Source organism: Phoca vitulina, unplaced genomic scaffold (genome assembly GCF_004348235.1).
Source record: "Phoca vitulina isolate PV1807 unplaced genomic scaffold, GSC_HSeal_1.0 scaffold2, whole genome shotgun sequence".
Lineage (NCBI taxonomy): Eukaryota > Metazoa > Chordata > Mammalia > Carnivora > Phocidae > Phoca > Phoca vitulina.
The window spans coordinates 82,713,862-82,727,635 of record NW_022589705.1 but is presented as its reverse complement, the minus strand read 5'-3'; the positions used below and the strand labels follow the sequence as shown (position 1 = coordinate 82,727,635).

General features: G+C 57.6%; 1 protein-coding gene across 1 annotated transcript in view; it reads right to left on the bottom strand.

The window, feature by feature from the left end:
• Positions 1–13,774, bottom strand: part of RUNX3 (RUNX family transcription factor 3) — a 59,708-nt gene that overhangs the window by 25,076 nt on the left and 20,858 nt on the right. Inside the window, exons 2-3 of the mRNA XM_032417997.1 lie at positions 3,365–3,651; positions 1,353–1,509 (exon numbers count right to left, since the gene is read on the bottom strand). Of these exons, the coding sequence (XP_032273888.1) occupies positions 1,353–1,509; positions 3,365–3,651 (444 nt within the window). The remainder of the gene's footprint in view (positions 1–1,352; positions 1,510–3,364; positions 3,652–13,774) is intronic.

Here is a 13,774-nt window from a genome sequence, read left to right as displayed (position 1 = left end):
CGGCTGGGATTAAGTTGCAAAAGGCTGGAGAGATTGGGGATGACAAAAGGGGCTTGGAGACTAATTAGGAGCAGCAATGAAAGCTTAATTCATAAAAGCAAACATTTTCCATCCATCAACCTGCAACCAGTTAAGGGCAACGTTTGAAAGAAATCTGTGCGTGGGGAAGGGAGCCAACAGGAACAGGAAATGTTTGAAAGAATGTAAACTATTTCAGTTTCATAAAAAGTAACAAGTAAACAGTTATTACATGCAAATAATGCCCTGGTTTTAATTAATGCTGAAAAGTCAAAATATGTTTGACATTTGTATGTATACATTGAACGGTTGGAAAGGAAAAAATGGTGCCCAGATGCCCGTTGCTGAGCAGGGCTGGCGGCTCGGAGCGAACTAAAACCTTGAAAAGGTCTTGTTTATTGGTGATGAAAAGTACAATTCTGCCTCAGCCTCTGTCGAAACTGGGGGCAGAGGGAACCTAGCTTACTTTCTTAACTAAGCTGGAAGGGCAGGCTGGGTCTTGGGAAGGGCACTCCCCGCTTTTCAGCAGCCTGGTCTTAAAGGGCCAGCGAGTCCTCAAGCCTCCATTTCACTGGGGCAGAGTTTCTAGGACTTCCCCACCCAGAAGTGATGGTGGGTTTCAGGTCCCAGCAGCCTCTCACTCAAGAGCCCCGGGGGGCGGGGGGGCGCCCGCAGTGGCGGCTGGTCCTGCCTGCCTTCCTCCCGCCAGAGGCTGATCACACGGGCGGGGGGGGGCACACTGGCCTTGATTCTGAGGTGGGAGACGGCAGCCTGCACCGCATTCGTGTCTCTTCTAAACCACCTTAAGGCTCAAGGGCTGGGGAAACTGTGGCTTGGGGAGACCACAGCTGGGGAGAGGCAGCCTCAAAGCTTGCTCAAAGCTTGAAGCTCTGGGAGATCCCAGCCCCTAGGGGAGAGTGGCTGGGGTGCTTGGGCCCCTGCAGACCAGCCATTCGTCTAAACCGGCCGCTAAGCCCACTTGCCACAAAAGACCTACGAGGTCCCCCTTCGAGCTCCTTAATCCATGATCTCCTCCTAGCATCTTTTATGAGGCCAGAATACTCCACCGGGAAAGAGGGGTGACACGGACAGCTTCGAGAGTTAGTAAACCCCAGAAACTGGGAGCAAATTGTGCCTTTTTCTGGCGAAGGACTCGCATCCTCCAAGGGTTTTGTGACACCCCCATGGGGCTCCAAATGGCTGTTTGAGACCAAGCCAGGCCTAGGGACTTGTTTCTGGGGCTCCCATTTGGGACCCCAAGGGCTTGCCCTCAGCTTCATTCCCAGACCTCTGCCATTGCTGGTGTCAGGGTGCGCAGACTCCCTGCTGCTCACCTCGCCCACTGCGGCCCACGAAGCGAAGGTCGTTGAACCTGGCCACCTGGTTCTTCATGACTGCCGAGGCATTACGCAGCTCCGCAGAGTAATTCTCATCATTGCCGGCCATCACAGTCACCACTGTTCCATCGGGCACATCCCCCAACGCCACCACCTGAAGGCACAGGGGCAGGGGGACAGCTTAGAAAGGTAGGGGAGGCCAGGGAGAGGCGGGGAGGGGCCGGGCAGCTCCCCTAGGTCTCAGGCACACTGCAGGATTTCTCAAAGGCAGAGCGGAGAAGAGGCTTAAACACAACGGACACCTTCCCCCCCAAATAACAAAAATAAGAAGCCGAAATTTCCGCCTTCCACACCCAAATCCTAGATCAACTGGTTAAGCCAAGTCCTGAGAAATCATCCTTGCAATGAAATCTGAGCGAGAGCTGTGAATGAGCTCTATCACTATGGTCTGGGGTGTAGTTCCCCTCTTTCCTCAGGCCTGAGCAAAAGAGGAATCAACATGCTCCTAGCAACCAAATCTCTAAGTAAAAATAGTATCAACAACAATAATAACGGGACTGCTCCCCATGCTCAATTAATGCAAGAGCCGTTTGGGGTATGAAATTTGGCCCTGAAATGTGGCCTGGGCCCAGTTTGCTGGCCTCTGCAGAGCCGGAATTCGTTATGCAGAGAAAATGCAAAATGCAAAACAAACCGGTGTCTTGAGAGGGGTTGTACAGAAAACCTCTTTAAAGTGAGAGAGGGGCTTTCGATAGCAGGAGGATGCACCTGCTGGGAATTGCAGGATGGGGGTGGAGATGCCCCCCCTGATACGGTCTCCCCGACCCCAAGCAGCGTGCAGAGGCAGATGCCTTTTGAAAAGGAATCACACTGCAAATGTAGTCACAGCCATTTAAACGTGGCCACCGCGTGCAGGGACTAGGGATCCAGATGGTAAAAATTTCAAGGAGAAAATGTTTGGGGTCTGATTAAAAAGGCCAGATTTCCTGTCAACATCCTGTCTTCTTTTAATTTCAAAGATTCCTTTTAAGCTCCAAGTGACAGTAAAACCTCCGATCTGAGGATTAAAGTCACACGGGCCCCCCCCTCCCCCTCCTCCCCGGGAGATTTTCCCCACTGGCATTTTAAGATGTCACCCGGGAGACCTCCAAGAGCCACTCATCCTTTTTTTTTTTTTCCAATTTGGAGTCCTCTTAATGGGAGCAAGGACGGCCTCAGCTGCCAGAAGCCGCTGTTTCCAGCCACCTCGGGCACCCGCCACCCCCAGCCGCTGGCCCTTCCTGCCCTGCCCTTTCTCACGGCAGCTGTGAGAGGTTTAGGGGAAAACCAAGGCGTTTTCGTTTCATCTCGCTGCCCCCTTAAAAAAATGAAAATGAAACAGTCGCCTACTCCCTGGCAAAGAGAAAAAGATCCTCTGAATGACTGGGGGCTGCCAGGAGTGGGGGCGCCCCCCATTTCGGGATTCCCGCCGCAAACGTTTAGGGTTCGGTGCCCCCCTTCTCAGCCCTAGAGTCGCCCGGTGTAAAATTTCAGAAGCCAGTGGTTGAGGGTGTGAGCAGGAAGTGTTTCTGAAGCGGTGCAGGAGGAGGGGTGCCGGCAGTGGAGGGTAGGCCCTATCCACCCTCCGCACCCCACCTCCGGTGTCCTCGCCCTGGTCCCGGGGCTCTTCTTCCCCTTTGCCTGCAAGGCTGTGTCGGAGGGATCCGGACTGGAGAGGAGCGAAGCCCCATCCGCCCGTTTCCTCATCAACGTCTTTCAGCAGGGCTCTCCGAAGGTGGAGGGGGCAACCCCCCTAAAAGCCATCCGTGCCGGTGCATCCGAGAGGGAACGCCAAAGTCCCCGGGCGGAGCGCGCAGCGAGACCGAAAGCGCCCCGGGCCCGGCTGCTGGGCTCTCGCCGCGGGGTAGCGGGCACGTCCCCTCCCTTCCCTTGCCGGGGCCCTGGCTCCTGCAGCTGAGACGCCCGGATCCCCAGGGCCAGTGTCCGCCCGCCCCGGGCCCCGCACTCACCTTGAACGCGACGGGCAGCGTCTTGTTGCAGCGCCAGTGCGAGGGCAGCACAGAGCAGAGGAAGTTGGGGCTGTCGGTGCGCACGAGCTCGCCCGCGTGGTCCGCCAGCACGTCCACCATCGAGCGCACCTCCGGCCGGGCGCGCCCGCCCGGCCCCACGGCCGCCTGCGCGCTCAGCGCGCCGCTGTTCTCGCCCATCTTGCCGCTGCTGCCGCCGCCGCCGCCGCCGCCGCCGCCGCAGGGGAAGGCCGTGGAGGGAGGTGTGAAGCGGCGGCTGGTGCTCGGGTCTACAGGAATACGCATAACAGCGGCCGTCAGGGCGCCGGGCGGGCGGCGGCGGCGCGGCTCCCCCGGGGGCGGCCGGCGCGGGCGCCTCCTCGGCCGCCGCTGCCGCGAGAAGCGGGAAAGCAGAAGCAGCCGGGCCGCGGCCTCAGGGCGCAGGGGGCGGCGCCCGGGGACGCCCCGCCGGGGCCCGCCCGCAGCGAGGCCTCGCTGCCCCGACGGCCGCGCGCAGCCTTGTCCGCTAGTCCCGCATCCTAGGCTCGCGGCCCGCTTGCGGCCGCCCCTCGCGGCGGGACGTCTGTCTCGGCCGCGGCGGGGCCCGCGCGGGCTGTGTTGCCGCCGCCGCCGCCGCCTCCCGCCCCCGCGGCCCGCTCGCGGCCGCCCCACTGACTGCGCGGCCGCAGCCCCAGAACAAATCCTCGAGAATCAAGTGGCGGCGCCGCGCCGGCCCGCGCCGGGTTAGTACCCCGGAGCCCGCGGGGGCGGGGCCGGCCCGAGCGACGCGTCGCGCAGCCAATCGGAGCCCCCATCGCCGGCACCTCGGGCGCGCTCGTGGGGGAGGAACGGGGACCGCCGAAGGCCGCCCAACGGGGAGGGGCGGAAGGCCCCGCCCCGGGGAGGACGCCCGGGTCGGGGGCCCGGTGCGTTAGCCCAGGGCTCCTCGAAAGTTCGGGGGCCCCGGGGTCAATGCTAAAACTGTGGTTAAAACGCCCGGGCCCTACAGAGGGCTCCTTTGCGGCTGTCTCCTGGGCGGCGGCTCCCTGACGCGGGGGCCGCGGCTCCCCTTCTCGCACCCTTTCCCCGCTGCCGGTGGCTGTGGGCCTTCCCCGCTCCGGCTGCTTTCGGCCTCTGATGCCTGCACTCTTAGCTGAGGGACGCGGGGGCTCCAAGGCCGGCGACATCGAGCGGGGAGCTGCCCCAAAGAGGTTTCTCACCCGGTGCCCGGCGCCCCCCGCCGTCCCGCCAATTATTTCCGCCCAAGAGCTCCCACCGCACACGAGATTCCACCACCAGCAGCCGCCTCTGCAGCTCCCAGCCCAGCGCGGCTTTGGGCCCGGCCTCGTTGGCCCCGTTGCCAACCGGGGACAGACGGGTGTCCCCCGCGGGCTGGAATCTGGCTTGGGGGTGACAAACCCCGTTCCTCTCCGCTCCCCCCAAAGCAACTTTCAGGACCGTGCAGGCCTTGCTTCGTCGTTCTTCGTTGTGGCGGCCTGTGATTCTTTGAAAAATACGATGGGGCCTGGAAAACGCGAGTGTTTCCCCCTGATTTTTGCCCCGCGCATATAGCCACGGTCCCGCATCGTGCAAGAGGACGCGGGTCCACAGCAGGAAGACCAGCGTGCGGCAAACGCGAGGATCGCTGCCAAGCTAAGGGCCCCCCGGCTTCCAGAGGAGGCAATTTTTTTCCTCCGTGTGGATGCAAACTGGCTCCCCGAGGGCCCATGCCTCCGTCTTACGGGGCGGTGTGCTTCGGCCGCGCCGCAGGGACGCAGACCGCTCCGCGGAGGCACCGTCGCTCTCACTCCCGCCCGCGCGGCCCAGCGACTCCCAGGGCTTCACGGCAAACAATCCTGGCCTCTCCCGCCTCCTAGGCCTAAGGACAAGCTACAGCGGGGAGGCGAACTGCAAAAATCAAGCCCCCATTTATTCTGGATTGTCGCCTCAGATGGGCTCCCTGGAGTCTAGGGAACCGACGGGCGCGCGCCGAGTCTCCCCGCCGTCTCGGAGACTGGGCTGAATGTTCGTTGTTCCGGGCGCTTGACAGGTGCAGCACGACAGATTCCGAGCCTCAGAAGGGAAGAAGGATAGGGTCCGAAGTTGGCCGCAAGATCGCGCCCCAGATCTGACCCCGGCCCAGTGCGCGCCATTTCGTCGTTGCGCAACGAATTCAAGCCCCGCGTGCGCTTCAGGGCGGGCCGGCTCTGGCCCAACCTCGACCACCTGGAGAGCTGGTCCCTGCCCCTGTCGTAGCGTCACGTCAGCCCCTCGGGCCATTTCGAAGGCAGGGACAGCGAAGGGCCCTACGGCATCTTTTTATAGAGCCTGCATCTCGGAGTTGCAGATCGCCGGGGCCAAGGCCCCTGCTCTCTCGGGAGCGCTGGCTGTAGCGGCGGAACCAGAAGAAAACGAGGCACCAGGGCCTTGGCGCGTCCGACCTCTGGGAGCTTCCCGCCAAAAGGTCCACCAAGTTGTGGCCAGGTACCGCCCGGGACCGGGGAGGGGGAGCGACGCGTGTGGCCCTGGAGCGGCTGTGGGGCCAGGACCCAATGTGTCTGGGTTTGTAAATTCGATTCGTCTAGTGGTTTCGGTTTGCACCCGTGCCCTTACTTGTCCCTCCGCCCGATTTCTCCCTCATCCTACGGCGGGTTCACAAACGGACATCCTGAAAATGCGGTTCCTGTGGGTCTCGGCACCTGGCACAGGATCCGGCGAGGTCCAGGCCTCGGGAGGGTGCTCACTGCGTGTGGGCGTGTGGGCGCGGGAACCGGGGGACGCTTGGGTCTCCAGCCTGCGGTCGCCGGGGCCCGCCGGGCCGGGAGCAGTTTCGGGAGCCACCGCTAGTTGGCGCCTGCACTCTGCCCGCCGCGGAGTTGCCCGGCCAGGCCCTGCCCACAGACGTGTGCCAGCTTCGGTCCCGCGTCCAGGCGCAACGGCCCGCCTCCTATGAACTGCCCTTCCTGGACAGACGTTCCAGACGATTCCTCACCATCTATGCGGACAGGATAAGCCAACGGCTTTGTGTCAGACCAAAGGCTGCCCTACCTGCCTGCCCCTGATGGACACAGATGCCCACTGCCCTGGCATCTCTGGCACCCGACGGTCTCTGTGCCCTCCGACCCACAGAACGTTCTCCTTGCCAGAAATGGACAGTCCTCTCCTGTCCCATCCTGAGGGGCCAGAGGCTGAGGAGGACACGCAGAAGAACAGGCCAGAAATTCCCAGTTTCTACCTATGGCTAACTTACATCCTCCCCATCCCTGACCAATGAACCTAGGGTCACCTCTCTCTCTTTCTGTTTTCTTTTTACCATTTCGAGAGACAGTTGGACAGCTCCCACTCCCTTACGTGGGACACGTGGATACCCTCTTCTTCCCTGTTTTCTATGGCTAGCCACCTCCTTTCCCTCTTCTAGTGGACTGGTGTACAAATCTCCTGCTTTCTCTTGAAACGCTCCCACCTAAGAGCAGCCCAAATTGTCCACAGCAGGCTGAGGAAGCCAGGAGGTCTGGGCCTACCTTGGCCCAGAGTTGAGTAAGCAGGGACCCAACCTGGGGCCCACAGAACTCAGCATCCCCCCCCGCCAGCATCCTTTGCCCCTGGGAGTGGGATCCATGGGGTCAAAATGACCCTGTGTCAGGGTGCTCTCCTCTGGCCGCTTGAGGGGGTCTAGGAGTGCACCCTAAAAGTGATGGTAGTAGTAAGGTACCTGCATGTGTCTCCCCACAGGCCAGAGAGCTTACAAGGGCAGGTCTGATTCCTCAAGAGTCTGGTGCCTGGGGAGAGGTGAGGATCCCCCAAGTGTGCCAGACACGGGACATATGTAGCATGGAAAACCTAAGAAGTTCACTGGTTGTGGAAGGGGCCTGGATCTGCAGTTCCACTGCCTCAGTTTGCCTTCTTCCACCACCTACCTGTGATCTAGGGAAAATTGCTTAAAACCTCTCTGACTCTTGTCTATTTCATCCGCAAAGTAGGGCAAATGATAGTGGCCTCCTCACAGAAATGTGTCTAAGGTGTTTAGCACAGGCCTGGCACATGGGGGTGCTCCATCCATGCAAGCTATCACTTGTATCACACTGAAAAAATAAGGCCTCCCCCTTGTTGGGGGCCTTTGGCAAGTCTCTTCCTCTTTGTGGGCCTCATACTTCCCATTTGTGAAATATCCAATTCTCATGTTCAAAGCTTCCAGGACTCAGAGCCTAGTCCATGGCTATCCTGCATCCCCCTTGGTTCGCCTAGGGGCTGCCTGGGGGAGGTAAGGCCTGTCTGTGACCTGCCTCTAGGCAGAGGCGGCTTGCGGGAGGGTTTTCCAGCAACCATCACAGGGCTACCTGAGCCTGGACCTTAAGAAGACTCACCTTCTTTCCCCTAGGCTCTTAGACCCTCACTGGAAATCCACTGGCCCCCACCCCCTAGCCTCCTACAGACAGACACTCTCTGGGCCTCAGCTGACACTGTTAGCTACCTCCCCATCCCCAAGGAGGCTTGCGTTCCCTTTATCCCAAGTCTCCTGGGAGCCCCAGTCCAGTTACTAGCAGAGGACTGTCTCCTAGAAGTTAATGATTTCTTCCAGCCTGGCCTCCACACCCTCACTCTGGTGAAGCCCTCCTGCCTGGTGGCCTGGAACTTAAGATGGGACATTTCTGTCCCTCAGTGAGCCTCAGTTTCCCCTTCCGTGAATGGAGGTGGTTCTGATCACTCCATTTCACAATCCAGAGGATTAGACTCCCTCCAGGAGGGGAGGAGCATTGTGTTTCACCACATCTAAAATGCCATCAATCGCTCCATGTGAAAGAAAAAGAAAGAAAATACTGCTAGTTAAACCAAGCCTTGCATGCATCCCGATTACAGATATGTGTGTTTATGCATATATATTTTTATACACACGCACACATAAAAATTAGTGAGAAAGGGTCATGAAGAACAACAACAATATGGTCAAGGGGTTGTTGCTGGCAGGGTTGGGGGCCCTTACCCCAGAGAATTCCTTGTGGGTAGCCTCTCTGGAAGGCTCCCGAATGTGCAGAAGGACAAGTGTGCTTCTCAAATTACAGGGTGGCTTTTTTTTTTTTTTGGAAAGGGCCAGACTGTGAGGGGAGGGCGGGGGAGCTGGAGAGAGCCCTGTGGTTAGGACACAGCTGCTGGCTCTCCCGCTGACTGCATGTGTCACTTTTGCACCTCGCGGAGGCTCCTCCGAACCCTGGCGGGGTCGGGGGAAGGGGAGGAACAGCAACAGGGAGGACTGCTGAGGTAGTCCCGTGCCCAGGCCCTGTGTCTGGGCTTTAAGCACAGGCTTTCATTCCATCCCAGCAATCGTGTGGGGGTAGGTGTTATGCCCATCGAAACAAAGAGAAATATTGCTCAATATTTTCTGGGTTAGGGAGAACCAGAGTGGGGTTAAAGCCTGATCGGACGCAAAATTTGGTGATCAGAGGCACCACCTGATTATGCACCCCTGCACTGGTTGAATGAAACATTGGGAGGAGCGGGCGTCTAGATATTGAAAGTGCTCAATAAACGATAGTGATCACGACGGTGATGGAGCCAGCAGAGGGTGGGGTGGGGAGGCGATAGACCTGGTGAAACAGCCATAGGTGTGGAAATCAGCAGAACCTTCCAACCCAGCTTGGGAGGCTGAAAGGGGCTGCACAGGTCGTCTGCTGAGGCTTACCCACCTCATGCTCGCGTCCGGCCTCAGAACCTGCCTGTGAGGAGGTAGACTCAGCTGTAGTCCCCAGTGGGACAGATGGGGATACTGAGGCCCAGAAAGTGGGAGAGACTTGACCTGTTTCACTAAGGAAGAGGCAAGACTTGGGACTAAGCCCTGGCAAGGCCAGCGGGCAGCATGGTGCGACCAAAAGCAAGGTGGGCGGACAGCCACCCCTGACATCCACCCGGACCTGCACGATGGTCCCCCAGTGCCTCACGTACAGATGAGACCGTGAGCACCCATTGCTCCAGGGGAGATGCCAGAGTCTGGGTGTCTCCCTCAGGTCTTCAGCATCCCCATCGGAACGGTAGGAGTGAGCTTCCACGGTCCCTGGAGGCACCAGGCTGGCTCCCCGTGGACCCCCAGGTAGGTTTCACTGTGACTTTGGGGTCGAGTCCAAGGGGCCCCTTTCCTCACCTCCCACCTCCTCAGGTGGCACTGACTCCCTCTTTTGCGAAGCCCTGGACCTCCACCCCCAACTCCCCTGTAGGTCCTCCTGAGAGGGCACTCAGCTTGGGGAATTAGAGAGACAGGAGAGAAGGATGGAGAGGTGGTCTCAGCATGTGCCTGGCCAGGGGCGAGGAGGCAGGCCCCATCAGTAGCCAGGGAAGCGGGCTCTGGTTTCGGCTCCCGTCAAGGGTTCTGATCTTCCTACTGCCCTCCCTGCTCCTCACTTTGGTCATTTATGAAACAGGGAAATAATTCTGGTAGAGCCCTTTGGTCTATGACTAATAATTTCCCTAATTAGTTGGAGTCCTGTTGTGTGCTGGGAGTTTCACCTCAATTACGGCTAACCCTCAAGGGGCTTCTGCAGGATCTTTTATTCTCTCCATTTTACAGATGGGGAAATTGAGGCTCAGAGAGTAAAGAGCTTCCCCACTCTGGGCCTCAGAACCGGAGGGCCCTTGTTTCAACAGGATTCCTTGATCCAGACTGTCTCTGCTCTGCTGGCTGGTCAGAGTGCCCGGGACTCTCTGGCCACATCAGCGGGCCGGTGCAGAACTCCCTGCTGGCAGAGTCATCAAATCAGAGGATTCTTCGTTGGTGGGGGCAGGGGACAGAGACTGGTGAGAGGGACCTGGGTAACTCAGAGCCCAGGAGGGTTCTGGAAAGGGCATACTCTTTCCCCGGCCCAGGAAGGGGCTTCAGCTCTGGCAGTCAGGGAGGGAAAGGGCTCCTCTGTGGCTGTCACCTCTCGTACTCCCTATTGTGGAGGAAAGAAGGGAAGATATTCAGGTCCAAAACATCTCCAAGCCTTAATCAGATGGCAAGAATAGCCGCCAGTCCAAAACCAATATTTGGAATTGAATTGGAACCACGGGATTAGAATCTTGAGCTCTATTAATCATTACTGACTACGGTTAAGTCCGGCATGCCAGGCCTAATCCCACACTTTGTGCTCATTTGTGCCTCACAGGACCCTTATTGGGGAGGTACAGCATCACTGCCATTCTATAGGTGAGAGAACTGAAGATGTAAACTTGCCCAAGGTCACACAGCTGGGCAACTATGGAGCCGGGATTCCAACGAGGCAGCCTGGCCCCGCACTCTCTTCTCATGGACCAGAATCAGATGCTTGAAGTTAGAGTCATGGAAGAGAATTAGAATCCTGGCATGAGAATTGTGGGCAGGATTCAGAATTTTAGAAAGTCAGTCTCAACAGGGCTCTGAGATATCATATCCAAATCTCCCGTTTGTCAAGTGGCAGAACTGAGGCCCAGGGAGGGAAAGGGTCTCCTTCAAAGTCACTGCCCAGGCCAGGGGCTGAGTCTGGAACCCCATCCCACCCTCTCTCATTGATTCTGGTCCAGGGTGCCTTCCTCCCTGTGGTGGGCCCTCCTCACCCCACCGCCCACCCAGTCCCATTAGGGATTTTCCACCTCCCCAAAAAGGTCCTAATGGCTGTCAGTCCTTGTGAAGCCTTAATTAATCTCAGAGGCTGATGGCTCTGAGGCGACCGGGGGCTTTGGCCTTACGCAGATGAAGATTACGGCTCCATTTCATGTGGTGGTGAAGGAACGCCTCAGACATTCCTGCCAGCAATAAAAGCCACATGGCTTTCCAGTGTCGCCCTTGGAAAAGAAAAAAAGCGCAGCCCTTTGCGGAAAGAAATCAACTATGTGCTGTATGCATGGCATGAGATAAAAACGGGGCAGAACGAGGTGGAGAACAGTCGGTCTTTTATGCTGCTTCCCGTGGCCACGAGAGTGGCAGGGCCCGGCGGTCGGGATCCCAGCTGCAGCCCCAGGGAGAGGCGGTGGGAGCCCCAGGGGAAGGGCCTCAGCCCCTCCACCTGAGCTGGGCTTCCGCGGCCCCCCCATGCCCCATTGGCAGGGCTGGCTTCCCCAGGCCTGTAACCCCACGTCCTGCTTGCAGAAGGGCCCGTGCCTGATCTCCTGCTCTGCCTTCACTGCCTCGAAATCCTTCAGACTTTTTGAACAAAGGGCTGCATTTTCATTTTGCACCGAGCCCCCCCAAATTAGGTAAGCAGTCCTGCCCACAAGTCACCCCGCCAGCCAATGGCGACATCTCCCCTGGCCTGGGGAGTCATGTCTTTTTGAGCACCTACTTTGCCGACATTATCCGAGATGAACTTTAGAACAATCGTGTGGATTGCGCAGATGTGGCAGCTGAGACTCAGAGAGTGTTCCACGTGGCAAGGAAGCCTGGATTTGGAATCGGGTCCCTCTCCCTCCAAAGCCAGTGTCTGAACCACTCCGCGGGCTGCAATATTTCATTTTCACCATGCTCCGTGGGGGTGGCGGTGCATGTGGTCAAGCTTTTTTTTTTTTTTTTTTCCAAATAACAGAAGGGATAACAGAGGCCAGAGAAGTGAGGGTGCTCAGGCGCATGCCCAGTGGCTAGTGGAGCACTCCATACCAGGCTGTGCGATAGGGATGGGGACTGCATCCAGACGGCTGGGGTGGGGGGTGTCCCGGTTTTATAGTTGTTTGTTCGGCTTGTAAATGTGTTAGCTCTCTATGTGGGTCACTGTCTCCAGTCTGGCCGGGGATGTAGCTGGAGTCCTGGCCTCCCCCACCCCTCACCAGTGCTGGGTTCTAAACACCTGAAAGTTCTTCTCTGTGGCTTCCTCTGCTCTTTCATGCTCCAGTTTCCCTCTGCCACCCTCCCTGGTTGGGGAAGCAGTTGCACCCTATGTCCTGATCAACTCAAAGGAGTCCCAGTCCTCAATGAATCCTAGAAAACTGGGCCTGAAGGGAGCCTAAAGATGATTATGACCTATAACCTGGGCTAGGCCCAAGGCTCATGGACCTGGCTGCTGGCTCCAGGGGAGCCATCCCCCTGTTTCTTGGTGGGTGACTCTGGATAAGTCCCTCCCCTCTCTGGTCATCAGACACCTCATCAGGGAGCTAAGTGCATTGGGCCACACTTGATCCTCAGGAGGACTGTCCATTTTCAATGTTCTAGAATTCCATGTTAATCTAGGACAGTTCTGGGGCTCCTGAGGTCCAGGAGAGGTCAGAGACGTGCTCAGGGTCACATAGGAGGCTCACCGGCAGCTGGACCTGACTCTGAGTTCCTGCCCACTGGCCCAGCTCTCCCCTACACAAGCCTTTTGAAGGCCCAGGCTTGGTCTTGTCCCTCCTCTCCTGCTCCCCAGTCCACCTCAGCCTGTCAGGCCCTAAGTGTCCAGGTCTGGAAGCCACAGCCAAGTGGCTTCTGTTTTATTATTTATTCTGGATGTCTGTCTTATTATTATTTTTAAAGCAATATTTATATTTTATATACTCTTCTGTTACTATATTTTACAATAAAACATTTTAAAAGAAAAGCAAAGGGGAAAAAATAGAAAAAGCTCCTCCCCACCCCCACCAAAGCTCTAAAAAAAAATGGACAAAAATGCTTACATTTGTATATGGTTGCAAAACTGCCCATGGTGTGTCAAAACTGGGGAGTGTTTATTCTCGACCAGATCACTGTTTCAACAAGATTCTCCTATCTACCAGCTCAATCTCAGCCAAATGATCTGGTGGCCTCTGAAGCCATCCTCCTCATGGCAGCACCCCCACATGGGGCATTTCTGGGTCCCCAGGCCCCGCTGAGCATGCTCCCTACTGAGCTCCTTAAATCTTACCAGTAGTCCTCCAGATATGTGTCACTGGGCCTCCTTATGGGCGAGGAACTGAACTTGACTGAGGAAGCCAGGAAACGGCAGAGCTGGGATTTGAACCAAGTTCTATTGATGCTGAAATTGTGCTTTGCTCACCCCAGGAACCTGGGACCCTCAGTTATAATAAAGAATGTTATCTATGCTTTACAGGTATTTCATTTAATTCTTATGGCCACCTTATGTGTTGGGCCCCCTGTCATCATCCCCATTATAACGCTAGAAAAACTGAGGCACAGGAAGGTTAGTCACTTGCTCCAGTTCACCCCACAGGTAAATGTGAGAGCTGAACTTTGCACCCAGCAGCCTGGGCTGCCTGGCCTGGCTACACAGGGAGCATAGACACCATGGAAGCAAGACAGAGCAGTGGCCCAGGGTCCACAGGTGACCCCGAGAGACCAAAGGCCAGCAGGGCTGGATGGCTGGTGTTGGGGGGTGCGGCCAGGGAGATCTGCTCCCGGAGTGATGCCAGCCTACCTACCCTCCTTGCCTACCAGGCCCACGGCCCTCGGAGAGGTGCTGAGGATGTAGGCAGAGCCAAACAGAGACCTGAGCAGGCTCATAAATC